This window comes from Marmota flaviventris, chromosome 14 (genome assembly GCF_047511675.1).
Source record: "Marmota flaviventris isolate mMarFla1 chromosome 14, mMarFla1.hap1, whole genome shotgun sequence".
NCBI lineage: Eukaryota > Metazoa > Chordata > Mammalia > Rodentia > Sciuridae > Marmota > Marmota flaviventris.
In genome coordinates this window covers 82299696-82327663 of record NC_092511.1, presented here as the reverse complement: position 1 = coordinate 82327663, position 27968 = coordinate 82299696, and the positions used below count along the sequence as shown (strand labels likewise).

Genomic DNA, 27968 nt, shown 5'->3' with positions numbered 1-27968 from the left:
CCAATGGAACGTGTTTTTGTTTAGGTGATAATGTTTGTAGATTAAAGGAAATAAGGTACACACAAGCCTAGAACAGTGCCTGGGACATTGTTTGGTAAACATTAGATGCTGGTCAGTGGTGTCATCATATGCTGCAAAAGAAAAGGTGTCCTGGTGTCCTAACGGAAGGCAGGAAGTGCCACACACGCTAGGTGTTTACTTAGTGTCTATCGATGGCCTCACGAAGGATCTTGCCCCAGGTGAGAGTTGTGCAGCATCATGGAGTGGTCCTGTGCTGACTCCCTCTCTGCCCCAGGCATCACCGAGCTCAAGGTATTTGTGGACCTGGCCTCCATCTCAGCTGGAGAAAGCGACATTGACGTGGACCGGGTGGCCTGCTTCCATGATGCTGTGCAGGGCTATGCGTCCCTGCTGTATAAGCTGGACAAGAAGGCAGGCTTCAGAAAGTTCATGGAAATTTTAAGAGAACTCTGGAAGGCTCTGCAAAATGACCCCCATCTGCCCAGTAAGCTGGTGAGTTTTGTTCCTGATTCCAAGGTGTGGAGGTCCTGCAGCCTTGGGAAGCAGCTGTGCTTTGAGGGCACGTGGGCATGGAGGCGTGTAGGCAGCCATTTAAACTGATGTTTAAAACCAGATTTTCTTCACTATGGAAATGCTTTCTTTGTCTTGGGTTGGAAGAGAACTACAGAGCTGCATGTCAAGAGCAGTCGCCACCCTACAGGACAAGTGTGGAAAGAGCACAGTAGGAAGCGTGTGAAAGGGTGTGCAGCAGTTTTCTCTGAATTTAGTAACTGCCCTTTTATTTAGTTACTTTTTGGTATTTTTCACAATTGATGTTGATTAATTTTTTATCAGAAAAAAAAAAACCATTTAAGTAAATTACCTGTACCAGCGTCTGAGTAAACTTACACTCATAACTCACCCAATGAGAAGAGATGTCCAGAGGCCTGCACCAGCCTTGGGACAGTCCTGTATGTGGTTGGAGGGTGGGGAGATGGACAGAGAGAGCAGTTTGCAGTTTTTCTGCTAGAAGCCCATTTTCTGTTGCGATTTTTCCTGTTCTTCTGGTCATGCTCAGAGACCATGACAGGACATTAAGAACTTAGGGCTCCTGTTCAGTCAACCATCTCTCCTCAGAGGGCCTTTGTTCTGGGAACCCAGGAGGATGGTGGCCTGCCACCAGAGAGCATGGCCTGTGGCTATCTTACTAATCAACCATAAGTGCAGGCCAAGTGCATTCCAAGTGTCAGCTAGAAACCTGGCACCAGTGCAGCCACAATGAGTGGCCAGGGTCCTGAGGAACAGGCAGGGTCCTGAGGGAACAGGCAGGGGTACCTGAGGCAGCCTCAGGCAAGAAGTTATGCCTGGAGCCCTGGAGGAGGGTGGCTGGAGTTTGCCCAGCAAGGGCAGAGGCAGGAGGAGGACATCCAGGAAGATAGTCATTCGAACCCTGGCCCATGTTCTCTGCTTTCGTTCCAACAGCGAGATTCTGCTAGGAACTTGGAGTGGCTGAAGACAGTGAAGAAAAGCCATGGGTCCATTGAGCTCTCGTCCCTGTCCCTGGCCACAGCAATCAACAGCAGAGGCATCTATGAGATCAGGGCATCCACAAGCGACCAGAAGGTGAGCCCTCTCAGATTCCAGGTGCAGTGTTGGTGGCATGCACTGGCCTGCTGCAGAGTCAGCGTTTTAGGCACCAGAAAATGGCTTCTAATCATGTTGTGCCTCCCAGATCTCCCCAGATGCCATCCTGCGCCTGATCCTCCCTGGGGGTCACAGTGGCCTGGAGCCAGAGCGCTCCTACACTTTAGAAGAGCTGAAGGATCTTTTAAACAAGCTGATGCTGATGTCTGGCAAGAAAGACCACAAGAATATGGAAGTGGAGAGGTTTTCTCAGGTGAGCAGGTGCCCTGTTGCCTCAGGCTGGGCATGCTCACTGCCCTGCTTCCTGCAAAGGGGAAGGGGCAGGGGTTGGCTTCTGGTGGACAGAGTGGCTCCAGAGAGTGGAGCTTGTGGGTCTGCAGGGTGCACCTTGCCTGGAGCCACATCTGAGGTGGGACAGGCCCTGGAGGCCCTGGAGGCATCCTTAAGATCTGTCACCACTGGTGGTTAATCAGCTGCACTTAGCAGGAGGTGACCAAGTAGATAGTTCTGAGAAGTATGAAAGGCTTCATTTACTCTGTAAATTGGCAAAGTCAAACACCTCAAGATTCTAATGGGCACTCTTCATCAAAACTAAAGTAACTGAGCCAGGTGTGGTGGCACATCCCTGTAATACCAGTGACTCAGGACGGAGTCAGGAAGAGTGTAAGTTAGAGGCCAGTGTCAGCAACTTAGTGAGATCCTGTCTCAAAATGAAAAAGGGCTGGGGACATAACTCAATGGTATAACACCCTGGGTTCAATCCCTGGTAGCACCCCCCCCCCAAAAAAAAAACCCTAAAATAATTGTAGATATAGGTTGTTGGTTTTTGTAATAGTTTCTGTCTCTTTCTCTCCCCCCTTCTCCATCCCTCTCTCTCTCTCTCTCCCCCCTCCTCTCTCTCTCTCTCTCTCTCTCTCTCTCTCTCTCTCTCTCTCTCCTGTTATAGGTTCTTTCCTTACAGTTTATTTGCACTTCACAGTAGACAATTTTTCATCCAGTGCAGCCATAGAGCCAGGTTCTGGCACATACTAGGCAAGTGCTCTACCACTGAGACCAGCGCAGCCCACAGTCAACATTCTTATCTGCCACCTGATCTCTTCCTGAAGGTAGCTGCCCTCTTCCTAGGCTTTTCATGTTTCCCAGTGACCCTGAAGGAGGAGTGAACCCAAAACCCTTGACTTAGAACCCATGTGTGTCTAGATTAGCATGTCCCCCTGCAGTAGCTCACTGTGACATCTGCCTTATGCCCTTGTTTCCCCAGTTATTTTGCTATGTGCAGCGGCTCATGCAAGCCTTCCTGAACCTGTACTCTGTGGGAAACATGCTGTTCCGGACCTGGACTGCCGAGGTCTACTGCTGCCCCAGGAATGGTGTCTCCATCTGCATGGACTTCCACTTGGAGTTGGTAAGCCAGTTGACAGAGAGTGGGGACGTCACCCGGCTCCTGGAAGCCCTCTGCAGGCAGATGGAGCACTTCCTGGAAGACTGGAAGGAGCTGGTGAGCAGAAAGCGCAGGGAGCACTTCTACCTCAACTTCTACACGGCCGAGCAGCTGGTCCTCCTGAGCACCGAGCTCAGGAAGCAGAGTCCCAGCGAAGCTGCCCTCATGATGCTGTCCTTCATCAAAGTCAACTGCACCCCAGCTGACGTCTTAAGGGCCACCGAGGGGTTCAATGAGGCCCCCAGACACCACGTGAGGACAGTGATGGAAAAATTACCTCCATTGCAATCCGCTGATATCAGCCTGGTGACCAAGCTGAGGGCCATCATGGAACAGTCCCTGGAGAGCATGAGTGTCTTTCTGCCTGGCTGCCTGGACCTGGAGGCCCTGGGCCATTGTCTGGCTCGCCTGGCCAGGATGAGTGGGTCTCCTGTGGAACGGTCTCTCCCCATGGGCTTGCAGGCTGGCCAGCCCAACCTGGTCTTGTGTGGCCATTCTGAGGTGCTGTTGGCTACCTTGGCCATCTATATGCAGGCCCCAGGCCAGCCCCTGCCCACTTTCGATGAGGTGCTACTCTGCACCCCAGGGACCACATTTGAGGAGGTTGCCCTGTTCCTGTACCGATGCCTGGCCCCGGTTTCCCAGGGGCACAAGGTCTACAGCCTGCTGTTTGCGGATCAGCTGAGCTACGAGGTGGCCTGCCAGGCAGAGGCCCTCTTCCACAGCCTGTGCACACAGTGTCCCCGGGAAGACTACCAGCTGGTGGTGGTCTGCGACACGGCACGGGAATGCTGCTACCTGCCCTCAGCCTTCAGCCAGTACAAAGTCCACGTCATCCCCCAGGCACCCCTCCATGCCATCCAGGACTACCTGGCACATCACTACCAGGTCCCAGCAAAGACCCTGTCGGCGGCAGCTGTGTTCAGAGACCGGATGTGTGTGGGGTTCGTGGCCTCAGAGAGAGCCGGAGTTGGTAATGAGAGCGCTGGGGTGGGCAGGCAGTCTCTCAGAGCTTCCAAATGACCCCTGCCTCTGCAGCAGTGGGCACCTCAGATGACACCTCTCTGCAGGTGGGAAAGTGAGTCTCAGGAGGGTCTGACTCCCAGCAGTCAGTGCTTCCTCTAGAAGGGGCCCCCTTTCCACCCAGGTTGTAGTTTCTGGTAGCCCCGCTCCTCTTGGATGGACTTCTCTTCAGGTCACTTTTTTCTTGTGTAAACTCTTGACCTCTTCTGGGTCACATTGGTGTGATCAGAGGAGGCATAGCTGCTCTGGCTCCAGGAGAAGAGTGCTTTGCACCCTCCCTTCAGTCACTGTCATGTGTCCTTAATAAGAGGTGGTGACTTCCATTCTGTTGATTTCATCCCATGAGCATCACTTTGCCCTGTCAGGACAAAACCTGCCCTCCCCTCCCTGCTCGGGACATACCTCTGCTTTTACTTTATTATACTTCCACTGATGTCATCATGGAGAATGCCAGGATGCTGAGTGGGTGACAGCTAGGGACTCTGGCTTCATGGTGCAGTTGTGCTCTAATCTGATGTTCCATTGCATCAGTTTTGATTTTTACATAGAGAAGTAACTGTTTTTTTGATTTTTTTTTAAATGGGGATTTACCTCAGGGGTACCCTATCACTGAGCCATATCTTCAGCCTTTTTTATTTTTTATTTTGAGACATGGTCTCACTAAGTTGTTTAGGGCCTCACTAAGTTGCTGAGGCTGGCCTTGAATTTGCAATCTTCCTGCCTCAGCCTCCCAAGCTCCTGGGATTACAAGCGTATGCCACTGCTCTTGCCTAAGAAGTAACTTCTAATCTCTTTGGATTCTGTTCCTCTTGGTCCATGGGCTTGGGATCTCATTTCCTTATTTTAACATTACAGGGAAGTCTCTCTATGTGAAGAGATTGCATGAAAAACTGAAAAAGAAGTTAAATAGTGAAAAGGTGCCTTTAAAGATTGTTCGGTTGACTGACACTCAGGTGGATGAGGGCCGCATCCTGGACTCCCTCCTATCTTTCTGGGATGCTCAGTTTCGGAAAACGCCTATGATATTCCATTTTGATGTGACTGCTTCGGTAAGTGCCTATATGGCAGCTGAATGGCCACATCAGAAGGTGTAATTCCAAGGGCCCTACTTGCTTCTCCCTGTATGAAGAGTCCCTTCTTTTTACACCTACCTGTGGTCAGTACCCTTCTCTTCAGGAACAAGACAGGAGGGTCCTGGGAGTTGGAAGAAATGGTTGGCATTTGTGTATTTTCAACCCATGCTTCTCTGTCTTTAGGTACAGACTGGAACTTGGGTTTTTCTTTTCAAACTCCTCATTTTACAATACCTAATGGATATAAGTGGGAAAATGTGGCTTCGGAACCCATGCCATTTATATATCATTGAAATCCCAGTAGGAAATTCAGTACTGCCAAAGAGGTCTTCAAAGCTGGTAAGCACACAGGGCATTTGCAGGTGATCACAGCACACCTTTGCTGCTGTGGCCTATGGCCTGAGTTGACACATCTTAATTGTTCCCCACTTTCATTTTCAGGGAGCAGCGAGTATGTGTAAGGCGAAATGCATGCTTAGACTTAGATCTTAATGATGTCTGGAATGAGAATGCTCTCGTATTTATTGATTGGCAGCGTCTTGCATTTGTCTGGATCTGTCAGATCCATGCTGTGTCTGGGTTGAGTCTCACCCGTTCTGAGTGTTCAGGAGATTCCTCTGTTGATGGCCATTGTCTCTTTTACTGCCAGTGAAGATAGCAGGGCGACTTTGCACATAGAAAGCCATTAGCTGGTGGGAGTTCTATGGTCGCACATGTGTTCGTGCTTGGAGGAGAGATCACGCCACAGGAGGCTGGGTTGGAAATGGATTCCTGGTTAATAATACAGCTACTGTAGTTGAGCCTCTTTAATACTCTAAGGTGCAGATGCCAGCCTCTGTGAATGAGAGGCTGCAGAATGCAAACAATCACTGTGTATTTAAGTGATTGTTTTCATAAAGGCCGATCCTGAGTAGATCGCATGGAGGGTTCATATATATGGGCATCTTTCAGGAAATCAAGTTCTAACTTATATTTATGTCTCTCCTTTGCAGAATCCACATGCCCCCCAGTTTAGTTTTCTTGACATCTTCCCCAGAGTCACCTGCAGACCTCCCAAAGAAGTGATAGCCATGGAGCTGAGCCCTGAGAGAAGCTTCAGAGAGCCTGGAATGGACGAGAGAGAATTCCGCAGTGCCACTTTCCAAAGACCTTACCAATATTTAAAAAGATTCCATCAAAAACAAAACCTAGACACATTTCAATACCAAGCAGGCTCTGTTGAAGGTACCCCAGGGGAGTGCATCCAGCACCTCCTCATATATTGTGGGGTCATCAACCCCTCCTGGTCAGAGCTCCAGAACTTTGCTCGGTTCCTCAACTGTCAGCTCAAGGACTGTGAGGCCTGTATGTTCTGTAATCCAGGCTTTACTGGATTTACACTACCAGGCTTCAAGAATTTTGTGGTCACCTTCATGATCTTCATGGCAAGAGACTTTGCCACGCCAACGCTTCATATCTCTGACCAGAGCCCAAGGAAGCACATGGTCACCATGGATGGGGTTGATGAGGAAGAGCTCGCCCCCTTCACTCTCCGGAGGAGGTGGGAGTCAGAGCCTCACCCATATGTGTTCTTCAATGGTGACCACGAGACCATGACATTCATAGGCTTCCATCTCCGGCCCAATGAGAATGGCAGCGTTGATGCCATCAACCATCTCAATGGGAAGATAATCAAGAAAGATGTCATGACAGAAGAACTATACAAGGGGCTGTTGCTTCAGAGGGTGCCCTTTAATGTTGACTTTGATAACCTGCCCAGACATAAGAAACTCTTGAGACTCTGCCAGTCACTAGGAATTCCTCAGGCCCTTGATCCCGATGAAACATATGAGCTTACAACAGACAACATGCTCAAGATTCTGGCCATTGAGATGCGATTCCGCTGTGGGATCCCAGTTATCATCATGGGAGAAACAGGCTGTGGGAAAACCAGGCTCATTAAATTCCTTAGTGATCTGCGGCGTGCTGGTACCCAGGCTGAGACCATGAAGTTGGTCAAGGTTCATGGAGGAACAACCACAGCCATGATCCACTCCAAAGTCTTGGAGGCTGAGAAAACTGCCTTATATAATAAAGACCAACACCAGTTGGACACCATCTTGTTCTTTGATGAAGCCAACACAACAGAAGCCATAAGCTGTATTAAGGAAGTCTTGTGTGACCAGACTGTGGATGGCCAGCCCCTGGAGAAGGACTCAGGCTTGCACATCATAGCTGCCTGCAACCCTTACAGGAAGCACTCCCAGGAGACCATCTGCTGTTTGGAGTCAGCTGGTTTGGGGTACAGGGTCAGTGCAGAGGACACAGCAGACAGGCTGGGCTCCATTCCCCTCAGGCAGCTAGTGTACCGTGTCCACGCCCTGCCCCCGAGCCTGATTCCTCTGGTGTGGGACTTTGGGCAACTGAATGACACTGTTGAAAAGCTCTACATCCAGCAGATTGTGCAGAGACTGGTGGACCATGTCAGGATCAGCGAGGATGAGACTCATGTGATCACGGAAGTGCTCTCTGCCTCTCAGAGGTTCATGAGGAACACAAAAAGTGAGTGCAGTTTCGTCAGCCTCCGGGACGTGGAGCGCTGTGTGAAGGTGTTCACATGGTTTCATGGCTGCAGCGAGATGCTCTTGGTGAAGCTGAACACCTTTCTCTGTGAGACAGGTGTCAGCAAAAATAACTTCAGGAGAGACCCCGTCCTCTGGTCCCTGGTGATGGCTGTGGGGGTCTGTTACCATGCCTCCCTAAAGAAGAAGGAGTCCTACCGCAGAGCCATTTGCAGGTATTTTCCAGAACCATATGACAACAGCGGGGTCATCCTGGACGAGATCACGCACGCACAGGATCTTTTCCTGAGTGGGGTGCCTCTGAGGAAAACCATAGCCAAGAACTTGGCTCTGAAGGAAAACGTCTTCATGATGATCATCTGCATTGAGCTGAAGATACCCCTATTCCTTGTGGGAAAGCCTGGCACCTCCAAATCTCTTTCCAAGACCATAGTTGCAGATGCCATGCAGGGCCAGGCCGCGCACTCCGCTCTCTTCCGCAGCCTGAAGCAAGTCCATCTGGTGTCGTTCCAGTGTAGCCCCCACTGCACCCCACAGGGCATCATAAACACTTTCAAGCAGTGCGCTCGCTTCCAGCAGGGGAAAGACCTGCAGCAGTACGTGTCTGTGGTGGTGTTGGATGAGGTCGGCTTGGCAGAAGATTCCCCAAAAATGCCCCTGAAGGCTCTGCACCCACTGCTGGAAGACGGGTGCATTGAAGGTGATCCTGCCCCCCACCAGAAAGTCGGCTTCATAGGTATTTCCAACTGGGCCCTCGACCCTGCCAAGATGAACCGGGGCATCTTTGTGTCCCGCGGCAGCCCCAGTGAGAAGGAGCTCATAGAGAGTGCCAGAGGGATCTGCTCTTCAGACAGCCTGGTGCAGGACAGGGTCCGAGGGTACTTCGCTCCTTTTGCCAAGGCCTATGAAACAGTGTGCAGCAGGCAGAACAAGGAATTCTTTGGGCTTCGTGACTACTATAGCCTCATCAAGATGGTCTTCGCCACCGCCAGAGCATCTAACAAGAAGCCTTCTCCACAGGATATTGCACATGCAGTCCTTCGGAACTTCAGTGGCAAAGATGACATCCCTGCTTTGGACATCTTCATGGCCAGTTTACCTGAGGCCGGGTGTGTGGAAGAGGTCAGCACCCTGGAGCTCATCAAGCAGAACATTTGTGGGAGTATGCAGAACATACTCCCAGCAGTAGGGGAACTGGAAGAAGCTGAATCCCGCTACTTGCTCATACTGACCAAAAACTATGTGGCCCTGCAGATCCTGCAGCAGTTATTCTTCAGTGAGGACCAGCAGCCCGAGATCATCTTTGGTTCCAGTTTTCCCTGGGACCAGGAGTACACCCAGATCTGCAGAAACATCAACCGGGTGAAGATCTGCATGGAGACTGGCAAGATGGTGGTGCTGCTGAACCTGCAGCACCTCTATGAGAGCCTGTACGATGCGCTCAACCAGTACTACGTCTACCTCGGGGGCCAGAAGTACGTGGACCTCGGGCTCGGCACCCATCGCGTCAAGTGTCGGGTCCACCCTGACTTCCGTCTGATTGTCATTGAGGAGGAAAATGTGGTGTATGAGCAGTTCCCCGTGCCCCTCATTAACCGGCTGGAGAAGCACTTCCTGGACCTCAGCTCGGTGCTGCAGGGGTGGCAGAAGAGCATTGTGCAGGAGCTCATGCAGTGGGCAGAGCAGTTTGCTGACGTGAAGGCCCATCAGTTCCTGGCTGGGCACAAGTACAGCCCTGCTGACGTCTTCATCGGCTACCACTCTGACGCCTGTGCCTCTGTGGTGCTGCAGGCTGTGGAGAGGCAGGGCCCCGGGGACCTGACACAGGAGCTGTATCACAGAGTATCTGAGGAGGCCAAGCTGATCCTGCTGGACTGTGCCACACCAGATGCTGTGGTGCGGCTGAGCACCTCCACACTAGGCTCATTTGCTGCACAGACCCTGTCCCAGGAATACTGGAACAAGCAGCAGCACCACTCCTTTGCAGATTTCCTCCAGGACCAACTTCACAATGCGGACCTGGAGCGCCACGCCATCTTCACAGAGGTGACTGCCCCCATAGCCTTTCCTTTTTCTTTCACCCAAGAGCCCTTGCTCTCTGGTGCCAGAAGGTCTCAACTCCATTTAAGGCACTGTTCAGAAGGAAAACCGGTATGTCCCCTCCATGTTAGGCAAAATGAGGATAAGTCCATTTTGGTCTCTCTCACCTGTTTGTGAGCAGAGCTCTCCTCTGACAGCAGCACTGGGCACAATGTTCACTTCCCAGAGTGCTGGGCCCACCCGGGTTATAAGTGATTGGCCTGCTTCTCATTCTTGGACAGCTTAAGAGTAATGGATGAGGTTGGTTCTCCTTAAAAGATACCGGCCCACTGTGAGGGCTGGCTGGGTATGTGTCAGAGGCAGAGGGATCCTTGGGGCACAGCTGTTGAGTCTGAATTTGCATCTGTGCAGGAGACCAGGAAGGGACTGCTGACAGAGCTTGAAATTCAAGCTGTGAGTGCTGGGTTGTGGGGATGGGATAGGTGGAGAGACATGTGGAGGGCCTTGTGGATAGCCTTGAGCTTCGTCTTGACTGCACAGAGAGGAGCTATGAATGAAAGTGTACGTAGACATGCCCCAATGACTGGCTGATGGAAAGACAGTGGAGTACAAGAGTGACATTGAGAGGATAGATCTGTCAGGAAGTTCTGGCATGGTGCAAACTGCAAATGGTTAGCTGGCAGCATGGGTGGGCTAATCATCAATTCCATGGAGGGTGGCAGGAGGTGGAGGACAGCCTTCCTGAGCTCACTGTAGCTTTGTGCTATCATCATGGAGACCCCAGGAAGGAACGATGGGTTTGGGAGCCAGTGGTGACATCTGTTTTGAATAGGTTTGGATGTCTGCTGTGTGGTTGGATGTAGGAATAGGAAGCTTGTCAGTAAGGACAGGCCCAGAGAAGGGGACGAGATCCAGGTGGAGTGGCACATGCCTATAATCCCAGTGGCTTGGGAGGCTGAGGCAAGAGGATTGAGAGTTCAAAGCCAGCCTCAGCAACTTATGGAGGCCCTAAGTAACTTAGCAAGTCCCTGTCTCAAAATAAAAACTAAAAGGAAGGGTTGGGTTATTCCTCAGTGGTTAGACACCCCTGCATTCAATCTCTGGTACAAAAAACATGGGGTCTGGAGAGCTGAGGTCCTATGTGCCTGGTGATATCTGGGTTTGCACTATGGGGTGTGGTCCATGGCAGAGAATGGAGAACTACTGAGGGGAGGGAGCATTGCCAGTGGCTAACTCCTGATAGCATGAAATAAGATTACAAGAAGAAATGGCATTGTGCTGAGCCCTAAAGGATCAGGAGGCTCCCAGGTAGGGAAAAGAGCAAGAAGAGAGACATTGACATCTCAGGAGGAGATCAAAGCATCTTTTAGTCAGGACAAGTCTTCTCTCGGCCTTCTGTTGACCCTGGAGGTTCTGCTTGCCTCAGCCACTCCTTGTATATAAAAACTGCTTTGGGTTGGGCTTCTTTCTGTCTGAGTGCCCACTGGCCCTGGGTTCTGACCCGGTGCTCTGTGCTCTTGCTTAAATTCAGCTGATTGCTTGTGTGCCCATTATGTAGGTCACCACCTTCTCCAGACTGCTGACGAACTGTGACTGCGAAGCTCTAGGGACAGAGGTGAAGGGCTTGGCCCCTAAGCCTGTGATCCTGTCACTGCAGCAGTTTGACACGGAGTACTCATTCCTCAAGGAAGTCCGGTGAGGTGCCCTGCCTGCCCATCACCCTTGGCCCCTGCCCTGGGAATGTGGTATCGCATGCCAGGGTGTGGTAACCACTTGTAAGGAACTCTGAGTACTATGGAGGCTCATTGCTCAGCCTCCTCATATGCCCCTCTGGCCCCAGTTGTAAGACAGCTGTGTCCGTCTGTCTCCTGAGCACTGTGTGGCCCTTTTCTTCTCCAGTGGATTGCATCCTCACCTTGTGAAGGGAGACCCCACCTGGATGCTGGGTTCTGCATGGCCTGTGTTTCCCTTCACTTTGTGGAGTGTTATGATCCATGGTTTTTTTTTGCTTGTGCTGGGGATTGAACCCAGGGCTGCTCTACCACTGAGCCACATCCCCAGCCCTAATTTTTATTATTATTAATTCTGAGATAGGGTCTCACTGTGTTGCTGAGGCTAGCCTGGAACTGGTGACCCTCCTACCTTAGCCTCCTGAGCTGTGGCTGCCCATGTTTTAGGACAGAGGACTCACTGGGGTGATTCTCTTTTCCTTTCAGAAGCAGCTTAATGAAGACAGCCAGACGTAAAATCCTTATTGTCCAGATGGATTTTGATGATGGCGCTCACAGTGCTCAGCTCATTGCATCAGCTAAGTATGTTCTCAGTAGTTTTCTAGGAAAACATAGGAAGCCAAAATCTCCCCAGGACATCCTGAAGAATTTTTTCCATGAAAACAGTGTGGAAATAAGAATGACTCTCCCTCCCAGCTCCTGACATGGGCTAGAGAAGCTAGAGAGTAAAGGATGAAGGAAAAGGCCAGTAATGGCACAGAAATTGTGGAATGCAAGACCCGTCAATAATGGGATTTTTGTAGTGTTTAGGAGAATGTGTTAAAGCTGCATTTGCAGTCATTTACAGTCCTTTTTTGATCATTTTGATTTTGAATCACATAATTAAAATTAAAGTTCAATCTGCAATGTAGCTTGGTGATACAGCACTTGCCTAGCATGTCTGAGGCCCTAGGTTTGATCCCCAGTACTGCCTAAAAAAAAAGAAAAGAACTTATCATAAGTTTAAGGGCAGTAAGACTATATAAATAAATTAATATTTATTGAACATTTTTGTGGTGTTCATAAATCTGTTGCTTTCATAATTGCTGTGTTCTGTTACCTCATGTAGAGTGACTTCTGCCCCTTTAAAGCACTGGGAGCCTAGTACAAGTTAAGGCCCAGCCAGAAACTATAGGGAGGTAGTCTGCGGCCATTGGGTGTGCAAGGGCCACCGTACCACACTGTACTTTCTCAAAATGGGAAGGCCAGTAAGCCCCAACCTCTGGCATGTGGGTGCCCTGAGACCTGCAGGGTGGGTGTGGATTCTGATCAGCATTGAGAGGTAGGAAGTGATCCTGCCAATTGGAAGCCACCCTTCTCCTCTCATGAGAGATGTGGTGGCCCCTGGCATTGTGTGGAATGTGGTAAAGCCCCAACAGCTCCTGGGACGCGGCAGCCATCTCACACCTTAGCTTTTGCTCCATTGCTTGCTTTGTTTTGATTTTTGTTTTCTCAATAGGTATTCTGCTATTAATGAAATCAACAAAATACAAGGAACTCAGGGCTGCATCTTCTTCTATTTCATCACAAAACTGTCCCGGATGAGGAACAGAGCATCCTACGTGGGATTCCATGGAGGTAGGGCCAAAAGATGAGTGACTGTCTTTAAGTATGTCTGGGCTGCCTCTTGGGGTCCCATGCTGCCCACATCTAGGTCAGACACCAACCCCATCTGTCTCTGGGCTTCTCTGGGCTCACTGTTCACAGCCATCGCTCTGGGACTTGCTGCTGCTATATCAGCATGGCCTGGTCTACCTCAGGAGTGCACGGGACACACTCCTGCTCTCATTCTTCATTATACAAATGACTCAGAGATCTTCCCCTTTCACACCAGCCCTAGTGCTGACTCCTTTGCCTGCTCCTGGGAAAGTACTGTGTTCAAGTCAGTCCATCCCTTTTTCTGTGGAAGGTCACCGGTTGGCTTATGTAAGACAAATAGTATTTTGGAAAGAGGGAAACAAGTTTAATAATTTTATAGATGGAAAGTCAAACTGTCAGCACCTTGCAGCACTTTCTAATTATGGGACAGTAAGTATGGTAAGATGAACGTAAAGAACTGTGAACAGGATCCATGGAGACTTTGCATGACCACATAAATCAGCCTCAACACCCATGTTGATGGTGAGTGTGCTGATGTGATGTAGGGGGTCTGATGGGTTTTGGTGTGTTCAGAGACGTAGGCTTTGACACTCTGACAGTAGTGTGATTGAGCATCTGGACAGAGGTGTTCCCCTGCTCATGACAGACAAGAAGAAAGCAGAAAGATGTGAGAACACTTGGTGGCTTTGTTCTTCACAGGGCTGTGGCAGTCTGTGCACATTGATGACCTCCGAAGATCCACAGTCATGGCTGCTGATGTGACTAAGCTGCAGAGTGTCACCATTAGCCAGCTGTTCATGCCAGGAGGCAGCCCAAAGTGTGAGTTGCAAGGTGGCAGACTGCAGAGGTGGGGGTGGAAAGGCAGGTGAAAGGTGCCAAGTTAGGCAGCCTCCTGTGAAGCTGGAGTCAGGGCTGCCACATTTGAGTCATCCTTGAGTCTTGGCACCTGCCCTCAGCAGGAACTCAGAATGTGGCACTGAACTGCCTGGCTCATGGTCAACATAACCAGAGCCTTGGGAAGGCCAAGGAGCAGCACCTAGTGTATCAGCTGGTGTGCTGTGGGTCATGTGCCAGCCCTCAGCCCAGGCTGTGGGGCACCTGACTAGTGGATGATGGATGTCCCCTTAACTGGAGCTGCCACTGAAGCTTGGGACAGGAAACCCTGGTGAGGCTCAGCCTAGGCACAGACGTGGTACTACCCACCCCCTTCCTTCTCCAAGTGGTGAATTGATTGTGTTCCCTTCATTTGCAGCGAAAGGCAACCAGGAGGAGGTGATGGAGGCAGAGACCAGCAAGTCAGGGGAGGTGGCAGAAATGGAAATGGAAAAGGAAGTTTCTGAGGAGATGGAATGGGAGGCCGCGGACCTGCGGGGCAGTGATGTGAGTTCTCCTCTGTTCCCCTGTTGGCTGCAGGTGGCTGATCTGGAGGAGCACAGGCAGCTGTGCCAGTGTCAGGCTGAGTCTTGCCTTCTCTTTATGCTGGAAGTGTAGGGGACTTACCAGGACAAGATCTGCCTTTCCCTTCTTTATGAAGGCTCTTAGTTAGCTCTAGGAGCTGTCCCTCAACCACTGGCCAAATTCGTGATGTCAGCCACCACCTTGCCAGTGGTCCTCTGGGGGTTGGGCAGTACACAGGGATCAGCCGGGGGAGCTCAGTAGATGAGCTTTACCATGGAGACTGGTCACTGTTGATTTGGGCAGGTGGACACCAGGCCACCTTCTCGTGTGGGTAGCTTAGCTTTCACCCACCCTGGACATGGCAGCAGCAGACGATGTGCTGTCTCTCTTGGCAGGCACAGGTCCTGGACACCACCAGACTGCTGAGGAGCTGTGTGCAAAGTGCCGTGGGGATGCTCAGGGACCAGGAGAGCTGCCCGCGCAACATGAGGAGAGTCACCATCCTCCTCAGCCTCTTGAACAGGGATAATGTGTGCAGTGGTATGAGTCATGTCCCTGCTTCTCATCCTAGTCCAGCAAGCCCTTCCTGAGCAGTGGGAATCAGGTGGCTGAGTGTGGCGAGCTGCCCTTCTGGGTTCCTGTGGCTTGGCAGATGCAGCTGGCATAGCGGGAATCTCAGGACATCTCATGAATTCTGCTCTAGAATTGGCCTGGCCAGAGGACCTGTAGCTTCCCTCTGCGGGAGAACTGGTCAAGCAGCACAGAAGAGCCTCCAACTTGGTGCCCACAGGTGGACCAAATTATGTCCTTTTGCCTTTTTACAGCCGCGTTCTTGCGGATATCTAAGATGCACCTCTCCTTCCTTCTAAAGAAGCAAGAAGAGAACCAGCTCTGCAGTCTGAAGGAGTGGGTGGGGCGAGAGGCTGCGAACCAGGATGCGCTCCAGGAGGCCGGCACCTTCAGGTACTGCAAGCAGCAGGCAGTGCAGGGACCTACTATACCATCCCAGGGGAAGGAGCACACCAGGTGTTTCTTTCTCCACCTATGTGGGGGGGCAGAACTATGTTTTTGCTCCAAGAGGCCAAAACAGACCTGGATGGTGGGCATGTGTGGGTTATTGGCCATGCAGGTGGTGGTCCTGGGGTGTTTATTGGCCACCTGGATGTTGGTCTTGGTGGATTGTTGGCCACCTGAATGGTGCTCACTGGGATGGTTCTCCTCCTTTCTCTGCTTTTGTGTCCTTAACTTTTTTCATAATAGAAAACTTAAAAAAAAAATTGTTCTCAGGATGTTTGCCAGCATGTCATAAACCAAAGCCAGGTTTGCCATTCAAGGTTATTAAAATTGAGATGGTGATGTGCAGGGAAGTAACAGAAATTATCTTCCCATCCCTACAGCTTCAAGTAACAGCAAGTATAAAAATAGGACCCAGGAGTGTCATTTATTATCCGTGATCCTTTTTCTATAATACCATGACCCTTTTCTTCAGACTTGAGACAACCTTTGAGGAGCCTGTGCTATGGGGACAGGAGGGTTGCTCAGGGTCTCAGATGGAGGTCTGAGGGTCTGAAACCACCTGTTGGCAGGATGATCTTAGGCCACTGAGGTTCTCCAAGTCCCTCCAGCTCTGCCCTTCTGACCCCCTGGCTCCAGGCCTGCTGCCCCACGTGGCCCACAGGGGGAATGTGGGCGATGGCAGAGTCCTGGGAGGCCAGGGCCCATGGGTGCTGGCTTCCTCACCACAGGAAGTTTTCTGTTTCAAGTTCTCTCTGCAGTGCTCCTTGACTTCTTTCCTAGTTACATTGTCTGAAGGAAGTTTGTGAGCCCAGAAACTGAACATGGCTTTTGTCTCCCTGAATGGTCTGTTTCCCTTTCCTAGCACATGTCCAAGCCATGTCCCATCGCCCCTTTGCCACTGTTGCTCTGGCCTTGCTGGGTTTGCCAGCCTCCCTTTTCACTGCCCCATGGTCTCCACAGCACCTGAGACCAGTTTCTTCCCCATGGTCACCAGCAACACCCAAGAACAACTGGACCTGTTTGCATGGTACCCTCAATGCTCATTTCTGAGGCTGGCAGGATGTCATGACACTTCACCAGCACTGTGTGTCCGGGACTTAATGTCACATACCCTTGGGGCTAGATAGCCAGCCTCCTTGGAGTCCTTTATGCCAGGAGTCCTCTGGTTTTTAGTTCATCATGTTATGTAGCCTGTTGCCTTCATTTTTTTGATTCTCAAGTTGTTTCAAATTTGGTCTCTTGGAGACCCTCTGCGGTGACTGTGTTACTCTGGAGCACTTTTCAGGGCTCTCAGCTGCTCTGGCCCAGGGCCCTTTTCACTGCCTCCACCACATCCTTTGTGTGTGTTCTAGTCTGGGGTCTAAAGTCAAGGTCATTGTCCTTGCCTAATGGGATTTTTTTTTTCTCAGTAGATGTTTTTAAATTATCTCTAGAATCCTGTGTACTATATATACAGAAAAAAAATTCCCTACAATGGCTTCACTTTTTTCCCCCAAAACAAATATTTATTAATTCTTGTCTTTTATCATAAGTAAAAAATATATCATTTTAGCATGAACGTGAGATGTGGTTAATTCAACCAATTAAGCACTGTCAGTCTAAAGTACTCAGGGTTAGTTACAGAAACACCTATAAGAAAAGCCGAATTCTAGATAAACATGTTTTCTTATTTAACTTTGTATCAAATTTAGTTTGATCTCTTCATCTTTATTATATTTTATCTATAGCTACTTTTTTTTCTTAAAATATTCATTTAATTTTTTTAGTGAAGTTGGTCTTTATTTGATTTGTTTATAGAACCTAGTAGGCTTGTTCTGAAAAAAAAATATATAAAAATGCAGCAAATATTTCTTCACCTTTTCAAGGCACTAGTTACTGTTATTAGATGTAGAATTAAGTTCTATCCAGTCCTGCTAACTAATCTTAAGACAATTGCATTTGTGAATCTCTTGTACTTAAAAGTGATAGAAACTTCAATTTGCAGCCCTGGCTTGTAAGCTAGATGGCTTGAGGAAGGAGGTGTCAAGAACAGCACTGGCTGTGATACTGAGCCACTGTCCCCTATCCCCTGTCCCACTCTGCTGCAGGCATACCCTTTGGAAGCGGGTCCAAAGCGCAGTCACTCCTCTGCTGGCCAGCATGATCTCTCTCATCGACAGAGATGGCAACCTCGAGCTTCTGATCAGACCAGACTCACCAGCCTGGGCCCAGGACTTGTGGATGTTTTTCTTTAGTAACACTAAGTTGCTGAACATTCCACTTGTGATGAATAACATAAGGTGAATGAAAATCCACAGGGCACCCTCAGTAGCTCTCCTGGGCTTGAGAACGTAGGCTCTGTTTTCCAAGGAACGTTTCGCCAGCTCCTTCTACATCCTAGAGGCCATGGCATCCTGCAGGCCTTTGTTGCATCTCCTCTCTCCTTATTTTCTTCTCTCAGGGCACCTGTGATAGCTCAGAAAGCCGGGTTGGACTCTGTGTGCAGTGGGGACACTGCCCTTTGGAAAGAATATGTCCTTAATCATGCTCATGTTCCATTATGCATGATCTCTCTCATCGACAGAGATGGCAACCTCGAGCTTCTGATCAGACCAGACTCACTATCCCTATTTTGTGCAGGGCCTTCCCAAGTTTCCTGTTCAGATTGCAGGGACTTCAGTTCTGGAATGAAGGCCAATAAGGTGCAGGGGAGGGACAGGCACAGGCACTGGAGACCTGGTTCTGCCAGAGGCTTTGGGCCCCTCCTAGGCCCTGCATAGGTGGCCTGCTTTCATTCTATCTGTAAACAGGGGTTATGAGGTAGCCCACCAGTTCTTGTTCAGCAGGAGTCCTGGCCATCAAAGGAGACAGCAACTGTCTATGTAGCCTTGTTTTATTTTGATGTGGTGCAGGGGATGGAACCCAGGGCCTTACACATGCCAGGCAAGCACTCTACCGTGGAGCCACCTCTGGCCCACAGCACCTTCACCTCTCATTCACCTCACCTCACTGCAGATCCAAGAGTGAGATGTCCTCCATCGTGGTGCAGAACTACATGAGCCTTCCCGAGGGTGCTTGCAACAGTGTCCCCTTCAGCTGGAGAATCAGGGACTATGTGGAAGAGCTCTGGGTCCAGGCCCAGTACATCATGGATGTAAAAGGTGAGACCTGCTCAAGATGGGCCCGATGCAGCCCTGGTGAAGCAGCCTTTATCCACAAAGACACTGCCTGACCATCAGTGGGCAGACAGCAGCCAGCACCTGGTAAATTCTGGGACTTGTAGTTTTCACACTTTGCATGTGGAATAGGCTCAAGTTCATGTCCTGCCTTCATTTTGAAATTTCTGCTGAAGGAGTGAGAGTAATCAGGAGGTCAGAAGCCTGTAAGTCACACCATCAAGTGAGCCTGTGAGGTGATTTAGTAGTGTACTGACCAGCAGGCTGGTGAACTGGAGCATGTTCCAGCAGGGACAGGGCTTGCTACCTGCTGCAAGTTGACCATTCCTGTCCTGAGGCTCAGACCCAGGAAAGGTCCCCTTTAAACTTTCTCAGCAAATGCTAGCAATGAAAAGAGTGTGTCCCCTTCTTCCATGCTAAGCTGTTCATCCATCCTGAGTCACACAAGCTAGAGAGTGTGTGCTTTGCTGTCACTTGCTGGGGACTGAGTTTGGCCATAGTCATTCCAAAAAAGCCAGTGGCAGGGCTGTGTTTTTGGAAGTCATCTTTCATGTACACATGAACTCATCTTTTCAACATTTACTTAGAGAACCAGTATGTTCAAAGTGAACTTGTTTTCCTGGGTCTGTATTCTGCTGCATATCCTAAACCAATGTGAAGCAGTCTGTTCCCTGCTGAGAGGGTGTTTCTTCACCTGGGGCAATGCCCTAGAGTGTGCAGCTGGGAGCCAACTCCCCATCTGCTGGAAGGCAAATCTCCCTGGTTGGCATAGTCTCTGGCCCCAGCCCTGATGAGTAGCCCACTCAGTCCTGATTCCCTAGGAACCCAGGGTTACTGGAGCCCATTACACTGAACAGTCGTGCAGCACAAAACTCAGACTCCCTCAGATATTTTTTCTTGTTGGGGCTAGCATGGCCTAAATTGAATGTTGATCCTGCCTTCCTTTCTGTGTCCCCTAGTCTATACATCCACCACTCTCTAGTCCCATAAGGCAACCAATATCACTTTGTCTCTGAGTCACCCCCAGGGGCTGCTCTAGCCTATGGCTCTCCTTCCTGGGGAGCAAGCTTCTCCCAGCTTGTGGCTTCAATTGTCTCAAGCCACTCTGGCTTCCTCCCTGCAGGACGGTCAGATAAGTTAGTAGAAATCTTCCAGCAGACTCCCCTGGGCATGTTTCTTGCCAAGCTCCCTGGAGAGCAGCAGCAGGAGCTGGTTCAGTGCTACTTGAGGGACTTCTTGCTCTTCACCATGAGAGTGTCCACCTGGGAGGAGCTGAAGGTGGGTATCCACTCAAGGTCATGTGTGGAAATTGCATGGTCTGGTCTGGGGGCAAACATGGGAACTCAGCTTTTGAGAGCTAGTGCTACCATGTAGGTTCATCTGTGCTTGATGAACCCTGTCAAGTGCCAGGCATTCATTAGAACAGAATGAAACCATGCAGAAAGCTAGGCTGAGAATGTCGCCTAAGCTGCTCAGAACACAGGGCCAATCCTCATCACTCGCCAAGGCCTCCAGGAATGCACATTCTAGTAACTTGAGAAGCTCTCCAGATTCCTTGTATCACCCCTCTTGAAATTGTTGAGTTTCTCTTGACAAAATTAAGATAAATATGTAACTGACCTCTTAAGGTAAGAATAATAAGTGAAATTCAGTGGAAAGATTGATAGGTTTTGTTTTTGGTGCTGGGGAGAAAACCTAGAGACTCAGTCCCACCAGGCAAGTGCTGACTGCAGAGCCAGAGCCCAGCCCAAGATGGAAACTCAGCTGCCTGGTAGTCACACGCAGAACAGAAAAAGAAGGTGGAGAATATGAGAGAATATACTCTAGCCTGCATGACAAAAGGTTAGCGAGGAGTTTGCGGAGAATGAGCAGAATATACTCTTATTTTTAAAATGGGTAGAAGTTACAAGCCAGCTACACAGGGTGTAATTGTGCAAGTTTCTAGAAAGCTTTGCTCACATGCTTAGCCCTACCAGTGACTCAAGAGAACATATAGAGTCTCTAGATGCCAGTTGTACCTGCTCATCTGGCAAAACTGAGTTTTCAAAAAGAAGGGAGGGCTTACAGGCTTCCTGGGCAGATGCTGAGCAGTGGTCACATGGCAGGGTGATTGGAGAGCCTGCCCCCCCCCCCCCACTGCTGCTCATCAGAGGTCAGACAGGTGCTCACAGCAAGGTTTTCCTGCTTTTTGTCTGATTTTGAAGAATTAGAAACAATTTAAATGTCCAATAAATGAAGAAGGGACAAATTATAGTATGTCCATTTTAAAATGGTTGTTTGCAACCATTGAAAAACAATGTTTGCACAGATAATGAGTGATAGAGGATTCTCATAATCTAATCTTGAGTGGAGAAAATCAGGAACACAGTGATCTTGATTTGAGGATGATTCTGAGGAAAGGCACAGCTAGGAAAATGGCTAGAGGCTCTACTGAAAAGCAATTGGAAGATAGGAAGTCTGGGTTGTAATTCTCTTTTTTGTGATTTTTGAATAGTTCTGATTTTCCACAAGAAAACATCTCTTTATAATTTAAAAATTCATACTGAAAACCTTTCAAAACCCCAGTTTCTGCAGATGGCGCTGTGGTGCTGGGTCTGTGAGCTTCGAGCAGCCTCAGAGAGGCCCGAGGAAGGGCTCTACCTGCCGTGGGTGCACCTGGCCTATCAACATTTCAAGACCCGGCTGCACAACTTCTCCAGAATCTTGACCATCCACCCACAGATTCTACAGAGCCTCACTGAAGTTGTACAGAAGCACGACATGGCTGGCAGTGAGATGGTACAGCCCCCCCTCAGGAGGCGCCTGTCCCCAGGAGCACAAGGAGAGACCCTTTAGGGGCCTGGGAGTCAGCATAGCCCAGAGGTGTTGGGAACAGCTGGATAGTGCTTCCTCTATCCCAAGACCCAAAGGAGCAGGTTATGAGCCTGGAATGCAAGGACACACTCTGCCAGGACCTCTGGCCTAAGGGGCCCTGTGGGGTCATGTGACCACTCTCCTCTTCCCAGACACTAGATGTGTTGGCCGCAATGGCCTGTGCTGAAATGCTGATAAAAGACACCCTGAAGCCGAGTCCTCAGGCCTGGCTGCAACTGGTGAAGAAGCTGTCCATACCGCTGGAGCTCGTCTGCTCGGATGGGTACTTGCGAGGCAGTGGGAGCACAGCCAGAGCTGTCACTGTGGAGGTCAGGTGAGACCCAGAGCCCCGCTCTCCCTGGCATGCTCGGCCTGTGATCATCAGTGGACTCCAGGTCCTGGCACACCTGGCAGCAGGGTGAGCAGGTGCTCCTGCCATGGGAAGGGCTCTTTGTGCACTCACTCTGCGCTTGATGAACCCTGTCAAGTGCCAGGCATCTCGTTAGATGCTTGAGAAAGAGGAGAACCACATGCAGGGAGGCCATGGTGCCCCAGAGCCACAGAAAGGCAGGTTATTCAGCTGCACCTGGAGAACCACTGTGGTGGCAGGGAGCCATTAGAATGGACAGGGGCAGGCAGGGCAAGCAGAGGGGCAGGCCTTCAGGGTGGGGAGGGTCCCAACCTGTGCTATGCTGTGAGGATCAAGAGGAACTCACTGTGTGCAGGATTATGAGAGAGTGAGCACAGTGGCTGAGCATGCTGAGATAGCAAAGTGAGACCCAAAGTCCTGCCTGCATGGAGAGCCGGGGGAGTGCTGAGGGCAGGGCTGGTGAATAATTCTTCCTGTCAGCTCGCCTTCCCGTGCTGCCTTACACCTGCCTTCTCATCCCCTCCTCCTGTCTCAGAGTTCTCTGTTGGAGCTGAGTGTGTAACACCCTCTTTTGACAGAACCCAGTGGAGTCGTGTTTTCTCCATTGCACTCTTTGTGGAACACGTGCTCCTGGGGACTGAGAGCCAGATTCCTGAGCTGGGCCAGCTGGTGACCAAGTATGTCTTCTCACTAGACAAGGTGAGCACTGGGCATGTATCTTGGTGGGATGCAGAGACATGTGTTGTTCAGGAGTTTGCCCTGCCTGATTGCTGTATCGTGCGTGGCATGTCACTTAGGGATAATAATGACTATGTAGAACGGGACTTTTGCAGGAAACTTGCTTGTGGATGCTTTGTAAGAGCTGAAGAGTTAGGCTCCACTCACCTCCAAGCTGACCTAGAGCAGGCCAGCATCCTAGCCCTCAGGGACAAAGTCACCACCACCCTGAGCAGGGTGAAAGTGATGCAGGAGAATGCCACTGGAGCGGGGGACTTCAAAATACATGCAATTCATTGGACCAAGGGAATAGAAAACCACTGAGCCTCTGCTCCCAACACCAGATAAAGCCAATGATAGCACAACCGGTGCCCCTCAGAGAAAGCCACCATCTCTGTGGCCAGGCTATCTGGCAACAATGGTCACTCAGCACAACCAGATTCCCACCTCTTTTACCCCATGACCTGGGCTAGGGTAACTGTTGTGTGATCTTATCCTGTGGTTGGAATGCCATTGACCTCTAGAGTGCCCACTGTCAGGGTATCTGAGAAAGGCCATTGTAGACAGGTATGCAGCCTTTGAAATGCAGGCAGGCACACAGGAAAGAGATTGGCATACCCAGACTTGACCAGAATGTCAGAGGCCTTGTGACTGTTGTGATTGCTGTGAACTTTGGTGTTCACCAACTTATTTGAGGCCTGCTTTTACTTCTTTTGGATGTATAACTAGAAGGGGACTCACAGTATCAACTTATTAAATTTCTCTGTCTCTCTCTCTCTTTTTTTTTTTTTTTTTTGTCCTGGTGATGGAATGCAGGGGTGCTCTACCACTGAGCTACATCTCAGCCTCTTTTTAAATTTTGAGTCAGGATTTGGCTAAGTTGCTGAGACTTGCCTTGAACATGTGATCCTCCTGCCTCAGGCTTCTTTATCCCTGAGTATGTGCCACCTTGCCTGGTTCAGAGTTTTTTGTTTTGTTTTGTTTTAAAAGTGAAGAATTTTTAATAGAATTTAATAATGAATAAGTTTGTTTTTAATAATGAAGAATAATGTTTTAATAATGAAGAGCTTTTTTAGAATACTTTTATTTATTCCTTTATTTTATCGTGGTGCTGAGGATAGAACCCAGAGTCTCACACATGCTAGGCAAGTGCTCTACCACTGAGCTACTACCCCAGTCCTCAGAGGGTTTAGATATTCATTGCCATAATAGCTAGTGATGCTGAGCTCCTTTTCTTGTGCTTCTCAGGTATTTATGTATCTTTGGAGAAATGTCTAAGTCCTTTATCCATTGCTGAGTTGGTTTGTTAATTAACAAATCAAATTTATCAGGATAATAAACACACATCATTTCCAAGTTTGATCAATCCTGGGAATTCAAGGATGGCTAAAAAATATCTATGAATGTCATCAGTTATATAAGCTAAAAAATAAACTCTAAATAATAATTTCAAAAGGTAAAGAGAACATTTGACAAAATGTATGATTTAGAAAAAATATACCCTCGGCAAAGTAGCAATAGGGAACTATTCTTACTTGTATAATGCCCTTATAGAACATCAGTACTCACATTGATACCACAGGTTACCAGTGACAAGTTTTGCTTCCTTACATGGTGAAGTTTGAACATTAGAGAAACACGCAGAGGCAAGCATATAAAGCATATTTAAAAATGGGTAACATAGACTTCTCCCAGAAGGGAGAAGGGGGCCATAGCCGGTATCCTGGTATCCCAAGAAGTGAGGGTGTTCTGCCTTTTTATATGTTCTAGGCTTCCTTTGTTCTCCTGTTCTCTTCTCCTTTATCTCTCTCCTTCCTGTGTAAGTGACTAAGCCCAGAAGATGCTTGGTGGGATGGCCAAAAGGTGAAAAGCAGGTGGGCTGGAGGGGTCAAAGTGGAGTGATCTGGGCAGGAAGGGGGCTTAATTAAAACTCCCTATAGGGAGGGACAATCCCTAGGACAGATTACCTTGGCAACATGTTGGAGCAGGGGCAGGTTATCTTGATGAGGGTGGAGGAAGTGTTCTGAAGGAATTAACATTTCAATCCTTCCATTCTCTGAATTGACCCATCAGCCTGTCTAATTCTGGCTTCAATATCATGCCTGACCACAAACTCTCAGAAACAGCCATTAAATCATTAAATTCACTATCTTGCATTGCTGAAGATGTGCATTTCTAAATGAGTGTCCTGGAGACACTTTGATTTATTTTGTGGCCCTCAGGTGGAACTCTGGGCCTCATTCATGCCAGGAAAGTGCTGTACCACCCAGCCGCTTCCCAGCCCAACTTCTTGTTTTTACTGAAGCAGACATACACTAGACTGTTAGTACAGCACTCTTTAGACTCGTGAAAACCCAGATACACACTAAATATCCATTACTGGAAACAGGTATCTGAAATATTCACGGGAGCTGCCATACAGTGGTTAATGCCAGTGATCTGCAGCTGATCTCCCAACCAGGAAATGGCACAGGACAATGGCAGGATGTTTACACAGGCACACAAGACCTCAGAGAAGCTTAGGAATGTGGTTACCCGGGAGCGGAGGGGGGACACTTAATTAGAAAGGGCTGCCTGTGCTGCCACAACTGGATCTATGTGTTGTTCCTTTAAAATATGATATAACCAGGGGTGGCAGTACATACCTGTAGTCCCAGCTCCTCAGGAGGCTGAGGCATGAAGATGGCTTGAGTCCAGGAGTTTGAGAGCAGCTTGGACAACACAGCAAGACCCCATCTCTAAATAAGTAAAGAAATAAAACAAGATCTAAAGCCAATATTACAAAAATGCTGAGGTCTCTCAGAGCTTAATGGTGTGTAGCAATGGTCATCACATTATTATCATTTAAAGATTGAAATTCATCAAGAGAAGGGAAGGGGCAGACCTGAAAAGAAAAGGAAGGAAGAGGGAAAATTTAGACACTGGGAATTTGGTTCTTCTCTTTTAAAAGCAGCAGAGCCACAAAGAGATAAAAGGATGGGAAACTGCTAAGAATCCCTGAGGCCTTGGGCTGCCCCAAGGCACAGGTGACCTCTGCCCCTCCTCAATGGGTGCCACCCCTCACCAGGCCTTTCTCCTCCAGTGTCTTCAAGAGAACTCTGACCTCAAGACCCACAGGCCCTTTGTGGCTGTGATGACCACTCTCTGTGAGTGCAAGGAGCAAGCCAGCAAGAGCCTGGCCAGGTGAGAGAGGGTCTGGGCTCCAGGCGGGAGGGATTGCTGCCCCTGGGGTGCTGGCATCTGCCTTGGAGCCCATCGCCTGCTTGGATTTCAGGTTTGGAGTGCAGCCATGCCTCATCTGCCTGGGAGATGCTCAGGATCCTGTGTGTCTGCCCTGTGACCATGTGTACTGCTTGCCTTGCATCAAGATCTGGCTCATCTCCAGGCAAATGATCTGCCCCTACTGTTTAACTGTCCTGCCAGAGGAGTTCTCTATGACAGTTTCCCAAAAGCACAGGTAAAACACTTTTCTCTTTAAAAATCTTCCTCTTTTTTATGTCCTTTTTTCTCAAATATAATATTCAGAAATTCAATTTCTATTAACCTCCATCTGATAAAAGCCTGGCTTTAGAGAACTCTCTGAAGTGAGACTCCCATTTGGGTACCTCAGAATTCCTCTCCCCAAGATACACATGTCCCGCAACATTTTGAGACAGCAAAATTCAGAAACTAATAAATGAAGCCCTTGAAAGAGACCCAAGAAACTTAGATACAGCTTTTCTGTCCTCCTTTTCATCCGAGTGGTGTGTACAGGGGTGGACTCCAGGCCTTGTGCAGGCTAGGCAAGCAAGCCCTCTACCATCGAGCCCCACACCTGCTCTTGCCCAGTCTTTGGGAGGTGCGGGAAGAGAGCTATGGTGCTGTGGGCTTCAGACCGTGGTCATGCTCCATCACTGGTTGCTTTGCCTTCTCTTTCCTACCAGTAAAGGGTTCTGTGACAGGCTTTGCCTGGTTCAATGATGGAGGTGTTCCTGGAAGAGATGTGTGTAGAAACTATCTGCAGTTTTGAAGACAAGCTAATTAACAGAAGTAGACACTTGCATCTGTTGATGTAAAATGATTTGCTGTCTAAATCTCAAATCATTCTGCATGCAGGGATTTGGGAACACTCTCTGAATCCTCTGACTGGGTTTTCACTGTTTCCTCAGGGTGGCCATTGGGAAACACGCCCGGTTCCGGCAGATGTGCAACAGTTTCTTCATGGATCTGGTTTCTACCATGTGCTTCAAAGACAGTACCCCTCCTCAGAAGAGTGTGATTGATGAACTGCTGTCTCTACTCTTTGTGCGGAAGGAGCTTTTGAGAGATGCTCCCCAACGTGAGTTACTTTTTTCCTTCAAACCTTGATTCAGTTCCTCTCTGTTTTGTGCCATGATATGAGCAGTAGCACCTTTTTCTTTCTGGCTAAGGATACCGGGAACACACCAAGTCTATCTCGCCATTTGATGATGCTGTGGATAAGACTCCTGTCATCCGCTCCGTGGTGCTGAAGCTGCTCCTGAAGTACAGGTGGGAGCGGCTCCCTGAAGGCACACTTGTCTGAGGCCTCAGCTTCTCTGGGCTGGGCTGTGCTTGGTCTTTGTGCTGCCAAATATCCTAGCTCATGATCTGGGAAAGTTTCTTCAGTGCAAGGAAACCTGGTCTCTGTTGCTTATGTTTAGACACTGAACCCTTTGTGCACGTGAGTTGGGCATTGCCAGGGTCTGGTACAAGTAAGAAGACAGAGTTCTGGGAAGGACCCTTGGTGTGGTGAAGCATTCAGAACCCATGCATTAGGAATGGTGGTTCTGACCCTAGCTTCATGGCCACCCCAGGGTGTGATTTGCAGGGTGGTAACTCAGACTGTACCTTAGCCTCGGTGTCCTCCAGGTCAAGATTCCACAGCATGTGGACTATGTGTTTTCTCAGTTAGACAGGTTGTCAATGATGGTCAAGCATGGTGTCCTCTGGCTGATCCTGTGTGTACATTGAGCTTCAATTCTCAGAGTGCTGGCAGAGACCCTTTGGTGGGGAGGGGGGCCCAGACCTCAGAGTTTTTAAAAATAATCCTGAGACAGTAATTTGCCTATTCAACATGTCCATATTTGCAGTAACTTTGCCAAAGCTTCTTTGCATGAAGGAAATTGCAACCATAGTCATGGTCATCTTCTCCACTGTGCATATGTAGTTTTTCAAATGCCAGTTTCACATATGAGCCTTACTAAATCTCAATCCCTGAGGTTGCGATTTTTAAAAAATACTTCTTAGTTATAGTTGGATGCATATCTTTATTTTGTTTGTTTATTTTTATGTGGTGCTGAAGATGGAA

At 49.2% G+C, this 27968-nt stretch overlaps 1 protein-coding gene across 3 annotated transcripts in view; it reads left to right on the top strand.

The window, feature by feature from the left end:
- The window catches only part of LOC114105519 (E3 ubiquitin-protein ligase RNF213-like), a 104452-nt gene that overhangs the window by 54378 nt on the left and 22106 nt on the right, over positions 1-27968 (top strand). For all 3 annotated transcript variants that reach the window (XM_071601812.1, XM_071601813.1, XM_071601811.1), the window contains 24 exons: positions 296-513; positions 1483-1623; positions 1733-1897; positions 2906-4058; positions 4964-5157; positions 5365-5520; positions 6174-9788; positions 11341-11477; positions 11999-12094; positions 13011-13129; positions 13850-13969; positions 14403-14530; positions 14944-15088; positions 15373-15511; positions 17653-17844; positions 18560-18705; positions 19844-19998; positions 21286-21498; positions 21726-21907; positions 22522-22642; positions 25743-25843; positions 25935-26117; positions 26809-26978; positions 27070-27169. In XM_071601812.1, coding sequence (XP_071457913.1) covers positions 296-513; positions 1483-1623; positions 1733-1897; positions 2906-4058; positions 4964-5157; positions 5365-5520; positions 6174-9788; positions 11341-11477; positions 11999-12094; positions 13011-13129; positions 13850-13969; positions 14403-14530; positions 14944-15088; positions 15373-15511; positions 17653-17844; positions 18560-18705; positions 19844-19998; positions 21286-21498; positions 21726-21907; positions 22522-22642; positions 25743-25843; positions 25935-26117; positions 26809-26978; positions 27070-27169 — 8089 coding nt within the window. The remainder of the gene's footprint in view (positions 1-295; positions 514-1482; positions 1624-1732; positions 1898-2905; positions 4059-4963; positions 5158-5364; positions 5521-6173; positions 9789-11340; positions 11478-11998; positions 12095-13010; positions 13130-13849; positions 13970-14402; positions 14531-14943; positions 15089-15372; positions 15512-17652; positions 17845-18559; positions 18706-19843; positions 19999-21285; positions 21499-21725; positions 21908-22521; positions 22643-25742; positions 25844-25934; positions 26118-26808; positions 26979-27069; positions 27170-27968) is intronic.